The following is an 18,911-nucleotide window of genomic DNA, read 5'->3' on the forward strand; positions in this document are numbered from 1 at the left end:
TGAATTTCATGCCGAGAAAATGGCCCGTGATGTGAAGATCATTGAACCAACCTGTCACAGTCTGACCAATGCACTGTGGCATATTTTCTTTTAATAGACCATTGAGCCTCGCGCTGCTGTGTGGCTGCACTGTATTAAATTGGTCTAAATGGCCGCCCTGCCAAGGAGAGAGAAGCAGTTGTTTGGATCTCTAATATTTCTTTTGATGTTTGACACTGCAAATTGCCTCATTATTTTATTTGTATCACATCTTTAGTATCTGAGGGGGGAATCAGTGGATGTGATGAATGTTTTCTGTCTTGCACTAACCTAGGAGGAGCGCTATAGCAATTCGGTTACAGAGAAGAACATTTCAGAAATCTGTCTTCATTTGCCAGTTTTTGGTCTCTCTGGATTGGACAAAATTCTGCAGATAACAGGGCTATAGAGCACTGCAGTGCATGCTGATGGGTCTGTCATGACATTTACCATGAGGACAGTGTCCAACTGATGATAACTGTCAGCCTGATTTGATGTCACCTCTAATTTGGTTTTGGTTTTGAGACATCCTGCAGATTTGTATATTGCAAATGTAGCAAGGGAATATGAGTGTAGAGGCTCTGAACAGACATTCATCCAAACTTTCAAACAGTGCTTTGAAAGTTAGATATATATTTTGCAGCCTAAAGGTAGTTCAAATACTGCATTTGAAAGATCAATCCCTGAGGCGCCCTTGAGCAAAGCGGTTTTAACCCCAGCTGGAGTTGCTGTAGTGATGCTGAGCAACTTCAAAGTATGATTGTTACTGTGTAATGTCCTTAAAAAGAGAGCAAGGCTAAATAAACCCAAATGTTTACCTCCAAAATTGGACTCTTAAAACCCTGACGTGAAAGGTTATAATCTGCGTTCACTTCTGGGTCACATGACTCTGCAGAAGTCACAGGTATTTACAGTATCTGCTCTGGCTCTGATTGGCATTGATGGAAATACAAGCAAATTTTCGCCCCCTTACCAGCGAGAAGAAATGACCAGAAAATTCTGTCCATCTCTGCCCAAGCACCGCTTAGACATTCAAGTTAGTCGACATAATTTTGAAAGAGATTATAAAGAGGCAATCGCCTTACATTTTCACTGGGCTCCACGCTGCTTTCTGTTGTTTACTAAGCTGTTTTCAGTCCTGTCCATGATGTTGAACATGACATACCAGTGAAAAAAAAAGCATGCTCGTCTGCCACCAACACACTCTCATTCCAAGTCCTCACATATCGGTGCTTTGTCAGTGGACATCTACAAGTAGCTCTCCAGGTATCCTACGCCAGAATGTCAAAAAAAGTGCATGGTTAGGATTAAGCAGCAAAAGCACGTGGTGAGGTTTAGGGGAAAAAATATGATGGTTTGGCTCTATGTTCATACATGAAGCAAACACCAGGCTCGTGGGTGAAAGTCTGTAATTAGCATGCACGCCCCATAGAGACCTTACAGATACTTTTATTACATCATTACCACCAGCGTTAAACCTGACACTGTCCAGTGGCACATTAAATGGCTGCAACAGGTTACTGCCCGTCTGCATATCATACTGCCGCGACAGGTGCTGTCCAGCTGTCCAGGAGCATATCATAACACAGTGAAAGGTTCTGTCCAGCCACATTAAAAACTGATGCTGACTGGTGTCGCATAAAATCACCACAAAAGGTGACTTTTGTGACTTTTTGACCTTCACCGAAATCAATGACAGAGCAGCAGTTTTTGAGGAAACAGCCATTTACATGATGCTAGGCAACTGTTAGTTAGGTAAGTCTAAAGCCTTATTAGCAGGTTTTCCTATGGTTAAAAAACCTGCAAACACACACTGATTTTAGTGGAAAAGGGGTATTAGTTGCCTGTTTTCAAAAAACAGAGACATCCACTTTTCAAATGATCTCTCATAAAGTCAGAAAAATAAACTTGAGCTGAAGCATTAAGTTTACACCACAGGAAAAAAAAATGCATGTTTTCACACATACAGTACATGAGGAAGTTTTAAACTGCTTTAATGGCATGTGATTTCCCCCTTCTGTTATGCATATGTATGTGTGACTGTGCACCAGCGCGTGTGTTTTCACACTTAACTTTGCAGAAATTCATCATCCTCCAGGCGGCATGTTTATATTTATCCCCCTGCTCTGTGCTGCTTTGTACATTTGCAACAGATTCACACGCATGCGTGCTCAAACACACACACACACACACACACACACACACACACACATACACGCATGCATGCACATGCAATCTCTTCCTGTTTTCTTTTAATTAATGACTATGGAGCTAATTAGAAGGCATGCAACTCCTCAATGCCCTCCGACTGTCTCTCATCCATTCTTAGATTCACTCGGAGCTTTATGAAGCAACACTCCAATGTGTTTTGATCTCTGCTGGAAACAACATAGGCAAGAGTAAGGGGGAGTTTGTGGGATAAAATAACTTCATATACTGCAATGTACTAGACATGATAAAGAAGGAAATTACAGCGGTTTTTGTGGCGCTCATGGCTACACAACAAGGAGGCTACATCTACGCAAGTGTGCACCGTTGCATTGTGTTCTCTGTCGCCTCTAAATATTTTTCTGGCACACTCTGTTCAACTTAATCGCTGCTATATGCTCATTCTCACTGCCACAGTCTTCCCTAATGAGCGTGACACACAGACAGTGTCACCATGTTAAGCCTCTATTCTTTTAATTATCTTCTTCCCCACCACTTGGTGTGACAAAGGTTGCATCCTGTCAGAGTTTAGCTAGCTTAGGTCACAATGGCATGGGGAGATGTAAAATGGCCACACATTTAGCTGTGAGAAAAGTCTGCCTGTTTTTTTTCAGCGACCTTTTGACACATTAGCCTCTGATCCTGAATTGAAGCATCTGATTAGGATGCTGAAGTCTTGACATCAAATAGCGACTTTTAAACCACTTTCACAGCGGTTTTGAAATTCAAATGGTGTCTTTAAGACAAGTCGACTGTGTCTGTTTGTGTTTGTTTTGTTCTCTTGCTCCCACACAACACATACTTGGCATCACACGTTGCAACAGTGAAAGCTGAGAACGACAAACTTTGAGGACAGGCAGCAACATGGACACACAACTGAGGAGATTGTTGAGGCCTTCTTAACAGCATGACTGACATCATGACAGTCTGTCATTACAGTGTCATGGTGTGATGACTGTGACTGTAAGAAGCCTGCATACATATAACAAAGAAATTATAGTTGTTTACTCAAACTCATACTTGTCAGACATAAAATATGCCCATGACAAACAGCGTTTCTTTCAAATCAGTAGAAATCTCACTTGCTTTCTAGTGATATAAATGTTGACAGTTGGCTTTGCATTCAGACTGCAATAAAACCACAGTGATGGAATAATTTCGGTTTACCACTGCATGAAAATTTATATTTATCTGGTCAAGCTGCAGACAAAATATAAACACATTTTATTTTATCACGGTATAATGAAAACAGATTAAATTTGCTATTGACATTTTCACAGCAGATATTTTCACTTGTCGTACAGTGCAGAGTTGTTACTAATAACATTAACAATGGCTCTGTTCTAGTGAAGCATTTTTTTACCTTTTGAAACGTAAACAAATTGGCTTGATTTCTTCCAGAAACATGCAAAGAAGGCAATGAGCGACATAGAAGAAATGACCCTGACATTAGCAACAAATTATTAAAAACTGCAAGAAAATTACCTAAAAATTATTTTAAAAGAAATAAACATATAAATGACATGGAAAAGTGCTTAAACATATTTTTTTTTCCCATAGACAACCTTCCCGGGCCTTTTAAAAATAATTTTCTAAATCTACTAATTTCTTGCAGTATACCATTTCTCATCTAGTTGTTTATTACCTTTTTTCCCCATTTTCTTCAAAGAAATTTCACAAATTTGCTCAAGGTTGAAATGTTTAAATACTTGTGAAAGGCTTCTAAAAGCAGAACAGGAAAAGTGACGTTGCTGCGGGCTTCAAAGGGTTAAATGCCATGACCATGACAGTGGGCCAGCATGCACAGTAGATCTTAGTAGTACCTGCATCCTGGAACAGACTTTCAGAAACTGAATGCAGGTGTTTTAATGTTATTAATTACGCCCATGCTTTTCCTGCTGTAAATGGCCAAAATGTCTGCTGTGAAAAAATCTACTGATCTCATGAGTCTTGCATAGTAATTTTACACTTTATGTAGTAAATACTCTTAGTCACAGTACTCACATATATTCTTCTTCTCTGTGCATTGAAATGTGGGAACACTGTGTACAGTGTACCTCAGCACACTCAAAAATGACGCATTTGGAGTATGCACGCCAACATTTTAAGGAAAATGCCTCAGTGAACACAGTGCCCTGATTTGAAATTTGTACGCTACAAAATATGGAATTGTGACACAGGTTCATTCATTTTCTGCCAAATGTTGTTTGATATACTTAAACTTACAGGAACCGTGTTTAGCATAAAAGAAGATTTAGTGGTATCTAGCTGTGAGGATTGCAGACTGTAAACAGCTGAAAACTTTCCAAATGACAATTCCTAAAACATTGTTATCCCAAGTCGTCCAATATTGCCCTTTGCAGTGGACTTTTGCGTCTACATATGACACTCTAGGTGTCTCTCTGGGTCTGCTGTTTATGTTCCAGGAAGGTGCCACCTTGAGATGATTGGATAATTCTGCACATGGTTATGTTTAGACAGCAAAAGCATGTGGCAACTGCGGCAAGATGTCAACTAAGGCACATGCTGGTGCGGATGGTTAGGATTAGGGGAAGGTGGCATGTGGTAAGGTGTAGAAAAAAAACATCCACTTACCCACCTGCCCTATAGACCTTTGTGCTCCTTATATTATGTTGCTACTGGCAACGGTTCTGTCTGACTGCATTCTCAGATGACAGCGTCTAGCAGCATATCATGCAGACGGGACGGGTGGCTTTTTGCATCGGGATCTTATGCTGAAAGCACTGCAGCAGTAATATTTGACAACTTCAGAATGAGAACGGGCTGAAGAAAACATACTTGTTATATTCCATGATATTATATTCTCCTAAATTCTTTACACTGGACCTTCAAGCAATTAAAGAAAACAACATTGGCCCCGAAAGTCTTAAAATATCTCTCAGTAAGTTGACAAGAAAAAACAAAAACTGGTCACAGATTCAAACCGCTTTTTCCAGACCCTGAACCCCTCATGTACAATTATTAGTCTAATAACTGATGAGTAATTAGTGTAGTATGATTTGAGGGCAAACTTGAGACCCGCTGGCTGTTTAAGGGTTTAAATATGAGATATTAAATTTAATGTCACAACACATGTTTTACATTTCTTGTGTAGGCCCAGCATCATTGTCACAGACTCTTCTGCCCTATCTGACCCCCTGTCCCTCCCAACAGTGACGCTGCTATTTAAGCAAACCACAGGCATGCACAGTGGAGTGCGTCTTTCCCCGCCTACTGCAGCTCATTTAATAATTGAAAATCACTCACCGTAGATGAAAGACAAAAAAGAAGGTACACCATGCACAGAGCGAAATCTTTGATATGTCACACTGCATTCTTTGTGAGCTTGATCTCTTTGCACAGCTCCCATGTTTTGTCTGGGTGGACGTAGATGTTCTCCCAGCTGGGGGCTTCCAAAGACAGGGACCGCTGGGATATGTGTATTTGCTCTGCTGTCAGCTTGTCAGAGCAGATACAGATTAATTTCAGGAGTGTCAATGAGTCAAAGCCACAGGGGTAAACAGGGGAGGAATTGGGATGCAGAGAAAATTGAGTCTTAGTGAAACAGAATAGTTGAGAAAGCGATTGAATGATAGATTGAATAGATATAGTGGGGACAGATTTAAAGAGGCAGCACAGGCGGCTTCTGCTGCTGATGTTTCTATTTTATTTGCATGTATAAGTCTTGCATTTACCTCAGGAGGGACGGAGAAGAACTGAGCGGCAAGCGAGGTACAAATGGCCGGAGGCAAAGATTGATATCCGAACCAACGGAGGCACCCAATTAGGCTTTAACAGGCTTTTCAGTCTGCATGCTATCACAGCGACACTTCTATATGTTTCTAAGGATATTGAGCTGGAATTAATTAAAAACACATCCTTGCAATGCACAGCCTCTTCCTGGGACATTTTCTGAAGAGCAGCCCAAGCACATTTCAGAATTCATTAGCTGCTTAATGATCATTGCCTGACTGGCACTCCCACAAATGTGCCAATCAAATTCAGAAGTTGAGATTTCTTGAAAGGTCGAGGACTATTCAGAAACATGGAATGAGTCTTTAGTTAATTGAGTGCTCTTCTTTTCATCTTGGCAGCTTGTAGGGGTTAAGAAAAGAAGAAAATAACAAATTTTATAGCATGTTTGTCATTATTGGCAAGTTCAGCTAAATCTTAACAGAGTTCTGACTCCATACCTTTTTTGGAGCAAGTTTTGGTTGTGTTCTGTGAAGATTTCCTGCAACCAAGCAAGCAAAGTATTTCAGAAACACACAGTGAAAGGTTACAGGGTCTCACTTAATGGGGTTTGGATGCTTCGTTTCTGCTGCAGCCTCAATTTGTGATTTTTTTTTTTTTTGCTGGAAAGACAGATGTCTTCTTCAAGAAAATCCCATTCCCATTGCAGGTTTCAACCCTTAAAGATCGTCTCTCTATTAATTTCTCTCTGTCAGCTCGCCTTACCTTGCACTTTCTTGTAATTCAGCTCGCTTACACATGGACCGAGCCTTACCTGCAGTTGTCTCTAACTATGAGGAAGCATTTTATTTGCATCTATTGCATTTTTATATTGGCATTTAAATCCACCGGTCTCAGTGACAGATGGTTTACTCATCTTTTTTTCCTTCCACCAGGTGTCGAGAAGGCTACCAGGGAATCCGCTGCGACCAGTTTCTGCCAAAGACAGACTCCATCCTGTCTGATCCGAGTAAGTCTCAACATTTTTTTTACTTCAGTGTGCTGCATAAACCAACATCCATCATTACAACATAACATCAAATCTGAACGCATAAAAGTAAACATGAGGGAAACGGAGGGGGTCGTGGTTCTCATATCATTCTGATGCGGTTCAATTGGAGTTCTTAAGATTATTGATCCACATAAATAAAACACTAAAGAAAATCAAATGTTCACAAACTTACATCAACCTTTACTGTCTGTACAAACATCTCAGACGATAGAGTAATATAAAATAATTTTAGTTTGACAGTATAAATAGCAATGCATTTCCACAGCTCTCTCACTGCATATCCACCTTGAAAAATGGATGGTATTTCTGTTACATCAAATGCTATAGGTGCTCCAAATCTAGACTTTAGAGGTGCATGTTGCATCTACGCACTGTAACCTGTTTGCAAACAAGTTACTTATATGATACGCAAAATGTAGATAGAGTGCAGGAAGTGACAAATCCATATAATGTGTGAACTGGACAGAGAACAGATTTAATACACTAGCAGGCACCAGGTATCATCAGAAAATGAAAACTCATGTTAAAAAGTGATCCATACAAAACAAAAAAAAGTATTTTTTTCCCACAACTTGACCAATTTGCCCGCTGTGGACACTATCATTGATACAAACTACCCCGTCCTTCAGACCGCGTAATGTTAAAGCACGTCCAGCAAATGAAATCATACAAAGGTCTAGTGGACTTTGAGCATTTTTAGTGCAGTTGGAACCATGACGCTGTGTTCAAATGGGGTAATCTTTTTTGAATGCCCCCCTCGTGGCATTTATGACCTCATAAGAGGAAAGTTTGTGGAAGCTCTGAGTTTATGAGTTTTGATGTTTGCTGACATTTCCAGAAATAATGCAGGCCATGGACTCTAATTTTTCAGTGGATGCTGAGTTAATATATTTAAATTTTAGTTGTATGGAGCTTTCTTCTTAATTTTATATGTCTGAAGGAAATGTTGATATTCCCAATGGCTTCATCTTCTTCTGACACTATGCCTTTGCATCACCTGCATTATGTGACTTACTCACTAGCTTGCTAAATTGTGAGCCTCAGTAGCCTCTGGATGCCGACACTAGCATCCATGTTGCCATTAGCAGCAATTCTCTCATGACTTAACCAGATGAATGCAAAGCATGTAATATACACGACTATGAGCTATGAGCTCACAAAGCATGAAACAACTGCTTTTGTTTTTTGCAGGGTGAAATGTGCTTGAATATAACTTCCTTTTATATTTGGACTTATTCATGGATGTACCGCTGCCAGACTGAATTTCAGCTGCTATTTTCTACTTGCTGGCCCCAGAAGTCTGCTGAAACACTATTAAAAATCTGGGTCATGGCTAAAACACAAAGAAGTTGTCACAGCACATTGTAATCAACTTGAGACCTGAAAATGTTAACGTTAACGCTTGACTTTAGTTGACTCTGGTCCTCCAAACTGATGATGGAAGTTTTGAATCCACATCTGATGCAGTTTCTTGGAAACATTTTCTGTCTTTTTTTGGAATTTAAAGCGCCCTTTTTTCCCAACCCGATTGATTGGAACACCCATAAACAGTGCAAATCATAGGCATTTGCGCAGAGTTGGCAGTTGTTGCCTCATGTTGCATGCCCTCCATCTGGACAGCACACTGATGTATGACGTCATATGCAAAGACGTTTTGTGTAGATCAGTGGGTTTTAATTTAGGTCTTCAGAAGCCACAGCACTGTTGGTTTTTGAACTTTCCATCCAGATAATTGTATTCACAATAATTGCATTCACCTGGTATCCCAGGTGAGTTTCAGTGTCTGATTAGAAAAGCAGCAGGGCTGCGGGTCTAAATTTGAAAAACCAATGCTATTACATGCATTGATACACACAGTGAAGCAGGGCTACTGCAAAGTTGAAAAATAACTAGTATTCCTTAACAATTTCTGAAAATGAATGTATCTGAATTTCTTATTTTTATAGATATAAAAACTGTGAATACCGTGTGAGAAAACATATTTTGCTGCAAAATAGCACAGAATCCATTAACTTTAACAATGACTTTTCTGGTGATTTCAAATAATCTTCAGACAAGGTCTCTTTTATGATTAACTTATAATAATTTATGGATTTTAATATTCTACAAACTTAGATTTTCTGTCTTCTTTTATGTTCTTTTCTTACAATTTGTCCTCATGTTCCTTTTTAATTTTCTCTTTCATCACCTCCTTTCTCAAATATCTCAAATATCCTCTCCTTCTCAAACTAATACCACTTCTCCCATTTCTTTATCTTTCAAAGACATGGTCCTCTCAATGTCATATAGCTGAGGGAAGAACACCAATTGCCCTAACTTCTGTGCTTAACACTTGCTATCTACGGCATATTAATTTCCCCATTCCTCTCAGCTCAATCCAAAAAATATGCAATCTTGTCAGTGGGGCACAATATCGTGGCAGTACAATATTATCAGTGACTTTTCTACCGACAAGCACATGCCGTAATAGCACCATTTGATGTTAAAGGACAGTACTGTGCCTTTGGGGATTTGTACCTTTTTAATTGTCCAAAGTCAAAAAACTCCTCTCTGTTGCAATACTGTGAAATTTAAATTTCTCATTATGAATATGTCCCACTTGATTGCAAAGGAGAATGTGCCATAAATGAGACATGTAGATTAAATGTGGCAACTGCAACAACACTGTAATCACTTGCTCTTTGTTAATATCCTTTACTTTCCAGATCATTAATTAAGTCTCCGTAATGAGGTTTTTAATTCCAAGCAAGTATTAGGGTAATTGTCCTTGTTAGAACAACATTGGTGTTCGCTGAAGTGACACCCATCGCTTTGTTTGTACACCAAACCTGCTGACCTGAACACATTGGTAACGAAGAACTGTTACCATCCTCATCATTTAAATAATTTGTCAAATGTCAAACAGAAAAAGTTGCTCATTGGGTTTCTACTTAATCTGTTAATCATTTTGAAGAGAATGAGGACATTTGACCCAAAAAGCCTAATTAACTGACCCATAGTTTTACAGTTGTCCTTTGGGATGTCAAAGAGTTCAGTCAAAAAGCGTCCTGAGGACATTTTTTGCTTCTGATCTGAGTCATTTTATTATTGTGTAGCTGTCAATAACTACTCATTTTTGATGTTTTGTTTTGGGTTTTTTTTCACAGACATTTGAATATGTCCAATAAAAATCTTCTGTAAGGGACACACAGTTTGAATTATCTTTTGATAGCTTCTGATTGTATGACGTATTGTTTGTAAGGCTTATTTTGTAACTTTATATTTAACTATGTAACTTTAAATTGAGAGGAGAGTTCCCGTGAAGAACTGAATAATTTGGTGCTAATGAGAGTAAACACGAGGACAGCGTTCAACTGGTGGGCTTCCAGCTGATTTCAATTATTAACAGTGTAACCTAGAATGTCTCCACTCAGTGCACATCAGGACGACTCATAACTTAAAAATGTGTGTTTATAGGCAAGCATACAAGTCAAAATTGTTCTAATTCTAAAATAATCCTAAATTATTATTTCAGTGATGTCTCTGCAAAGCATGGGTATGTTGCATTTTTATTTTTTATATGTTATTACATCACTGTTTCTAAAGTAATATCATATATGAGGTGACTTTGTCATCTGGAGGTGGAGGGATGGTGGATGGCATGTCACTTCGGTGAGATGCAGACCACCGTTTGAGACCAACAAACACCAAAATTGGTTGCTTTTTCAGGTATGATCAATGTTTTCCCTACTGGCATATTGCGAATGGAAGTGATTATTTTACCAAAACATTCTCATGTTTCCCAGCAAGACTGTGCAGCAAGTTCTTATCCCAAGTTGTCACATATTGCCACTTTGGCAGTGGACATTTGGGTCTACACATTATGCTCAAGGTATCCTCCTGCTTCTGCTTTTGGCGTTGCACAATGCCGCAAACAACGCTGGGATGTTGCACATGGTTAGGGTTAAGCTACAAAGGCACAGATGGTAATGTTTCGGCAACAGAATCACGTGGTTAGGACTAGGGATACATTTCATGATGATTTGGCTTCATAAACACCTGGCTCCTGGGTGAAAGTTTGTTTTTTTTGGACCAATCTTCCACCCCTTCCACCTGCCCTATCAGAGCCCTCGCACTCATGATATTACATTGTTAATTGCAACATTTTAACTTGACGCTGGCCAGCGGTGTATCACATAGTTCTGTCCAGACAAGTTATCAACTGACTCTGCCTGGCAGCATATCACACCGCTGCGAAAGGCTGCCTTTAGCGTTGATATCTGAAACTGTCAAAGCAGCAGTATTTGACGACTTTAGTATGAGAGCAAACTAGGATTGTGCCACCAAAACCTGGTATTTTAAGCAAAAACAGGAACTTTTCCTCACATTATCAAGTGTTTTTGTGCCTCAAACTAGCCACATGTCAACCACAGTGTTTTTAACATTTATTCCAGCAATTAGGTTGCAGGAAAAGTACTTGGAAGTTCATTTGGAAATCAACAATAGCCTATGAGCTCAAAACAACTACATAAATACACTTAATCCCAGGAAACGTCATTGGAAATTATTAAAACATTTCTGTAAAATATTATCTCCTGGAGTGAAGTTTTGGCATTGGGGATTGAGGTTGTTCTCTAGCAAACCAGAGTCCCAAATTAACCTTAACCTAAAAATTGTTTCCTTGCATGAGTCAGGTACTTACTTAATCTTTCAGGTAAATTTCCATAAAAATTGTCATAGAGTTACCAAGTTATTACTGAGGAATGTTGAACTTGGAGAAAAAAAGAATGCCTTTTCACTTTTTAATATCCTGGCTGAACCCTCTACACACATCCCCTACTCTTTTCTGTTTGTATCAGCTTTAGCTCACACCACTTTCCCTCATTCATCTCTGATCTCATTCATCTCTTCTTTGCAACTTTCTCTACCCCTCTGCCAAATCTCTATCCTCGATTCATTTTCTGATATTAAGAATTGATCGGCCTACTTTCAGGTCATTCTTCTCACTGGCTCCCATCCCTCCTCTGACTGCCTTCTTTATTTCCGTCTCTGTTTTCTGTTCTCTACTACAAAACACAATGTTGTATAGCCTATGGATTTCTTTTTTCAGTAACACCACCTTTTTCCTTTCTTTTTTTTCCCATTTTATTCAACTACTTGCTGCGTCAAAAAGTTGGTAAGTGCAAAGTTGGAAAAGAAGAGCGGCAGATTGTGGCCTTCCTCTTTTTTCCTCTCCCCCTCAGATAATCTTGTCACAGCATCACTCTCCTTGACTCCTCTGCTCGCAGCTCATCAAATCCTAATTTCCCGGGTTACCTTTGTGTCTCGTGCTCGAGCTTGCCTCAGTGTTGACATCCTCGTTCCCTCTTCCAAATTTCCCTCCAGACGGCCCCCTCTCGCCCCCATCTGTCTTTTGCTAACCTCCTCCGTGCCATCCTTTCCTCAACACGCATCTTGTCCAAGTGTCAGACCTCATCCCTTCTCCCTAGCCTACAGTTCTCTGTCCAACTCATCTCCTAAGACAAAGTGGCACAGGCCTCGGACGGACCGGGGCTCAGATAGTGCCAGCTAAAAAGGTTCATCAGCAGGGCAGACAAACACTGCCAAGGACCTCTGGCACGCCACGGCCTCCACGGAAGGGAAGGAAAGGCACGAATGAGGAGAGGGGCTGGATGAAAGTGGACACATCTTCTGAGCAGGGCTATCGCACTGGCTCAGGGTCCCAGAGGACGGAAAGAGAGTCATGACTCCAATGGCTAAACAAACAGAATGAGAGTGAGATACACGGCAAGGCAGAGAGAGAGAGAGAGAGAAATGTTTGTCTTCCGGACTGAACAAAGAGTACTTTACCCTTTCGGTTAAGCAATTCAGAACACAGTTTTTGGCTTTAAAAACTGCATAAAAATATTGAATAAAAGGCTTAGAGATCAATAATGGAATGCAAGACATGAATAAATGCCAGATAGTCAGCCATAAAGCATTTTACAGACAGAGCAAGAGGAAGGGAGGAAGGAAGGAAAAAAATATATAATAGCACTGCAGCTAATGAATTAATCATTGAAACAATAGAATATCAAGAAGTAGTGGAAAATGGAGATCACAAGTTCTGAGAGCTCTCAGATTTCTTTACTCACTAATGGCCCAAAATCCAAAGATATTCAGTCTATAATGATATAAAACAAAGAAAAGCAGAAAATTCTCACATTCCAAAAGCCCGGACAAGCTTGCATGTTTCATCTTTGCTTCACGAGTTTAGCAATGTAGACTTTGAGAAGCAAGCACCCTATCTCTGATGCCGTTCAGCCAAACATAGACCATACTTACTCAACTTTATTTTAAATTCTAGTGAATATGTCAGGGGAAATGTGTGTGAAAGGACGCATCGACGTCTAGAATTTTGCCGTTTGATTTCATGTTGCATCCATCAATAACACCAGTTATTGGGTTTGAATATTTCATTGGGTGTAAACATCATGTGTATGTTCAATATTGGAACAAGCTGATGCAGAGTATGTGAGATGCCCTCAGTAAGGAATAAGTAGGTTTTAGGAAGTTTAAAGTTACATAAGGTGTTAAAAAGAAGAAACTTGAGTCTCTGTTTATATACTAATGTAGACTGATCACAAGTTGGAGGGCTTATCCACACACACAGGTAATTTTTGGAAATCTTTGTTCTCAAATAAAATTTGTTCAACAAGCATTGTTTTTAAGAAATCCCTATCTAAATGAAAATGCAGAACACTATAAGCACTGTCAAGAGCATGCTAAACCAGTAGGCGGCAATAACTCTAAAGCTACACAAAGAAAAAGAAAAAAATGGTCAATCAAATGGCTCTTATACAAAAGAGGCTGGGTCATGCTCTTTGACCCCGCGGAGGGTGCACCATTTTTTGCCTCCTCCAATGCACTTTTGGGTCCAATCACATTGATTATGGCCGATATGCAATAGAACATTTGTTTATTGTCTTTTGTCATGGACTGTTTTGTTCTATGATAGTGCACCAGCTATTGAGCCTTTCTACAACTGCAAACCGGATTTCACTACCAGTGTGTTATGTCCCAAAGGTGTGACATGATTTTACCTTTTTGAACCTCCTTGGTCAACCAGGTCCGAAAAATGCTATTACCAGAGGGCTACCTGGAGCAGTGACCTGTGTTGCACATTCTTATGTCTCTTTTCCTCAAAAGACTAAATGAATATCCATGTGTTAAAATGGAATAAGTCTTATCAACAAAGTTAGAACCAGCACTATTTCGCTCACGTCCACCATTGCACGAAATGTTGTCTCTTTGACGCCTCACAAAAGAAATGTTGACACATCTGACGTCTCAAACCAAAAAAACTCTGTTTTTCCTGTCTGCATGTCAACACTGAGAATGAGTTTGTGAAAACTCTAGATTCACAAAGATCCATCTTCATTAAGCTTACAAGCAGTCTGTTATGGATGAAAGGCCAAAGCACATAGAAAAAGCTACGTTTTCAAATATGCCTGTGTTAATGTGGACTAGGTCTTATACACTAGTCATTTCAAAATAACTATGTAAACAGAAGTTTTAGCTATTGAAAGAGATATGCAAAGGTTTAAATGATTTTTTTTCTAGTGCAGGCTTTGCTACCCCATTTACTCATAGACTGAAATCTCCAAAGAGCAACAACTTTTGTTTTTGTGCTTGAGAGTGGTATGAGAGGGAATTCACAGCTCCAAGGATTCAAGGCAAAGAAGGTGGATAGGGTACACAACAAACTCCAGTTGGGCACAGGTGGAGGACAGAAAAATAACATACAAAGGAAAAAAACGAGAGGTTGTCCATTGGCAGAATTTTGCAAGTTCCAAAAGGTATTATTTATTGATGTAATGTTTCCACCTACAAGGTCTTTGTCAGGTAATCGACAAAGCCTGATTGTCCAAAAATTGAATCAATAAGAGTTCTTTTGGGATCTTACAAAATATAGTGTGGGGACATCTTGAAGATTAAACTCTGCAGACTGGCTCAAAAAGGGTTAAAATAGGTATGATGGAGCTAGGTGTCAAGTCTTAAAAAACTCAAAGAAAACAAAGATTTCCAACTCTGTGTAAAATCAATCTTTTCAGCCTATACAGAGCATCTTGAGGGTTGCACACGACTCATTGATGTGCATTTAGTTCTCAAAATGCTGACAAGGCTCAACTCCGAGTTTGTCACCTAACGTGCTTGATAGGATGTTTTGAGATCAAAGATTTGTTTAGGTTTCCTCTGAATCTGTCAAAGTGAAACAAAGGCTTTCTGTTGTTATCCTTACATACAGTATGTCAAATCTTTTCATTGCAGAATAGACAGGGTTCAAGCTGCGTTTGTTGTCGAGACATCTTTTGTTGTTGAATCTGGGAGGTTGCTGATTGGCACTACATGCTTCTGAGGAACTTTCTCTGGATAATGCAGTATTCATTGCGTAGACAAGACTCTAAATGTATTCTCTTTGAGTGGTGCTGCCTCTCGTCTGCCCTACCTCAATACCTTTCTTTACTGCTTTCATCATGTATATAGCCCTCCCGCAATCGTTGTCTTGGTCACAAATTGAAAAACATATTCAAACTGTCTGAACCGAAAGGCTCGGGAGACAACACCGTCTGGTTTAACGACGCTGCGAACCAGAATCAGCATACTTCCACCGACAGTAAGGAACATGCATCATATCACAGCCCATAGACACAGAGCAAGAGATTTAGAGATTTAAATCTGAGGACAAATTTAATTCACACTATCTTTATGAGATCTGATTTCATGCTCGGCAGGTTTGTGTGCACCGCCGATAACGCCGCAGTAATCATGCAAGTCCAATTTCCCTGAGAATACAGCCCTGTTTTTTCACATTTGTCACATGTTTCAATCCATAAGATATAAAGGAAGCATAAAATGTGCAATTTCTTTAAGCTTTATGCCTTTATCATGGGCCACCTGTCGAGGCAAGGGCAGGTAGTCACCTTGGCTGAATTCAATAATGCTCCAGTCATACATATTGTTTATTCACAGCTTTGCAAATACTTCCATTCCTGCTGGAGCCTCGCAGTCATTCTCACAATAGAATATTATTCAGTAGAGTACAAGGGTATGAGAGCCGTAATATGAATTGGTATGGTATGAATTAAGTGTCCTTGGGCCAAACACTGAACATCCATCAGTTCGAAAGGTTGCTGTTCTGTGGCTTACTCTACCCTTTAGACTCAATAGGAATCAATAAAATATCAGACACATATCTGTTCATGTAGTGTCTGTCTTTATTGCTCAGTAAAGTCATGACGAAACTTATGTGGCAGTTTGAGAGCAAAAAGGAAACTAGATGAGCAGAAAAGAAGTCAATTAAAGCTCAAAATGTTATATCAAGTGGAGATGTATAGAAGGTAGAAGGTAGATTTATTAGTAAATTACATTTGTCCTTGATCCTGTTACATCTTTGGAGTTAAAGGATGAGATCTGAAATGAACATGAACTTGTTTAGTACATGGCAGTCCACAGAGCTGTCAGCACGTTCTCATCCCAAGTTGGCACATATCACTGCTTTGTCAGCTGTCTTTTAGGTCTACATATTACAACCGTAGGTATACTTATGTGTCTGCTGTTGACATTTCGGGGACAAAGTCATGGGTGGTTTGGTTTAGGCAACGAAAGCACATAGTTAGGCATAGGAAAAACATCATGGTTTTCATATTGGAAGCAAACACCAGGTCCACAGCTCACCACCTCTCCCATCCACCCTATAGGGACCTTCCTCCTTATATTATCTCACCAGCAGCGATTCAACCTGACGCTGCCCAGCTCCGTATCATACAGCCACAACAGGTCCCGCCTGGCTGTGTTATCAACTGACACCGCCTCAGCGTATCATACTGCTGTGTCAGGAGCCATCTAGACGACCGGTGGCATATCAGAATAGCGCAAAACTTCTGGCCGTGTTATCAACTGACGCCAGCCATCAGTGTATGACATCGTTGCGAAAAGTAGCTCTTGGTGTGTGTATTTTATGCAGAAATCACTTATAAAGCAGTGGTATTTGACAATTTCAGAAGAGAACAGGCAGGAGCTGTAGAATTAAAAGTGACTTGAAACAGGAACTTAGTTGCGAAAGTTCGGACTTGAAGCTGCCCATCTTTTCATTTACTGTCTGCCAAAGTGTTCTTTTATAACTACCTCTGGGGGTCACCAAAGTCAGAGATTTAAAACTCTTACTCAGCTGTTATGTAAGTTACAGCGCTGATGCCCTCCTCTCCCCGCCCTCAACCCCAAACACACTATTTGCTGATGGATAGTGAGGAAAGTGTTTGAAAGATTTAAGCTTGGAGGTGGAAATGGGTCTTTTTTCTTCTTTTTTTGTGACAGACACATTGAGCCTTAATATAATAGTACAGTAGATGCTGTCAACACAAAATTACTGGGGAACCAAAGCTTAGCAATGTACCGCTGGGGATGCCATGTCAGTTTGGTACAGAAAGTCAAACAATAACACAAACAAATGGATCGAAAGCAGAAGTACACCTCTTTGTGTGCTGTGAGGTGAAATGACTGTTTCTGCCAATGGAGTGTGGTGGCTGTGAAAGGGAGCAGTGGCAAAATGTATTTTAGCCACTTAGAAGAACAACCACCAAAAAAAAAAACAATATGAGTTTAAATGTACGCTGTATGAAGATTATTTTTAAGGCTTTACCTCACTGTCAACCAGCTGCTTCTCATGGAGAACTCAAGCTGTTCATTGACTTCATTGACCAAATCACTAATTTTACCTTGCAAATACAGGAATTGCTGGTCTATACTGCTGCCTCTATTAGTTAGTTTGTTTGTGTTATTGTGTGACCAAACAAATGTGACAGCAGTAAGCAGAGTTTGTATGTAGCAACATCATTATGTAGAAACATACATCACGATACATTTTTGGATTTTAATACACAAGGAACACTACAAAGAAGGTACAGAGTGCCATAAAAACATCTAAAAAAAAAGAAAAATTTATCATACAAACATATCCATATTCATTTTGATAACACACATAGTACCGCAGTAGCTGTAGATGAAGAAATATTGCAGGTCAAAGTAACCTTCTGGAATTTCATATTCAGTTAGATAGAAAGCTGTAGTTGCAGCCGCAGAGCTTTCGGACCCAGTGTCCTTGGTTTATTTCTCTGAAGTCATGCTGGCACATTTCTTTAAGTGCATGTTTTTGTGTGTGGGCAAGGCTGTGTGTTGTTTCTGTGTGCTGCATTTGCGTTTCTGCATGGTTGCGTCTCCATGCTGACATTCCCACACAGTGTTGGGAGGTGAAAAGCGGCGTCTCAGGAGACATCTTTTTGCATTCACACCATCTGAAAGACGAGGAGGAAAAGATCTGGCTCAAAAGCACTCGACGTCTCTGGCATTAACTCTGGTATCAGCCATCCTTCTTTTACTGACTTATTATGGCAAGGCAAATCCAGCCGACCAGGATATGGATAAAGAACTGTCAAGTCTGCGTGCTTGACATCCTTACGATACCAAAGCCAGAGGGGGTCTAAAATGGTGCGCCTCTTAAGATGTGAAAGATTTGAGTTTCTTTAATGCCTAAAAATCACCAGGAGCAGATTGAAACCTTTGAATCCTGGATCAAGATTTTGTATTTTGCACTTTATAATGTAAGAAATAACAGTGCTTGCTTCATATAAAGCTCTAGCTGCAGAAGCTCATAATACTTCCAGTATAATTGGCGTGTGTCCGGGGTGAAGAAGTGGCAACATTCACTGCTAGTCTTCCCATTAAACACAACAAAAGCAGACTCTCATTGGCAGCAGGTATCTTTGAAGCCAGATGAAAAGAATTTTTCCTGCACATTAACAGTGTTCACCATCTCCTTTCTCCACATGTTGTGTATTTGTTTGTGCTTGCATGCACGACCCTTTACTGGATTACAATTAGTAACATAATCCACAAGATTAGACAACTGAAAATCAAATGCTAA

General features: G+C 39.8%; 1 protein-coding gene across 1 annotated transcript in view; it reads left to right on the forward strand.

Annotated features, from left to right (window-relative positions):
- LOC121954762 (pro-neuregulin-3, membrane-bound isoform) overlaps nt 1–18,911 on the forward strand; it is a 429,094-nt gene that overhangs the window by 341,771 nt on the left and 68,412 nt on the right. The window contains exon 3 of the mRNA XM_042502457.1: nt 6,855–6,928. Within this exon, the coding sequence (XP_042358391.1) occupies nt 6,855–6,928 (74 nt within the window). The remainder of the gene's footprint in view (nt 1–6,854; nt 6,929–18,911) is intronic.

The sequence above is a fragment of the Plectropomus leopardus genome, chromosome 15 (assembly GCF_008729295.1).
Source record: "Plectropomus leopardus isolate mb chromosome 15, YSFRI_Pleo_2.0, whole genome shotgun sequence".
NCBI lineage: Eukaryota > Metazoa > Chordata > Actinopteri > Perciformes > Serranidae > Plectropomus > Plectropomus leopardus.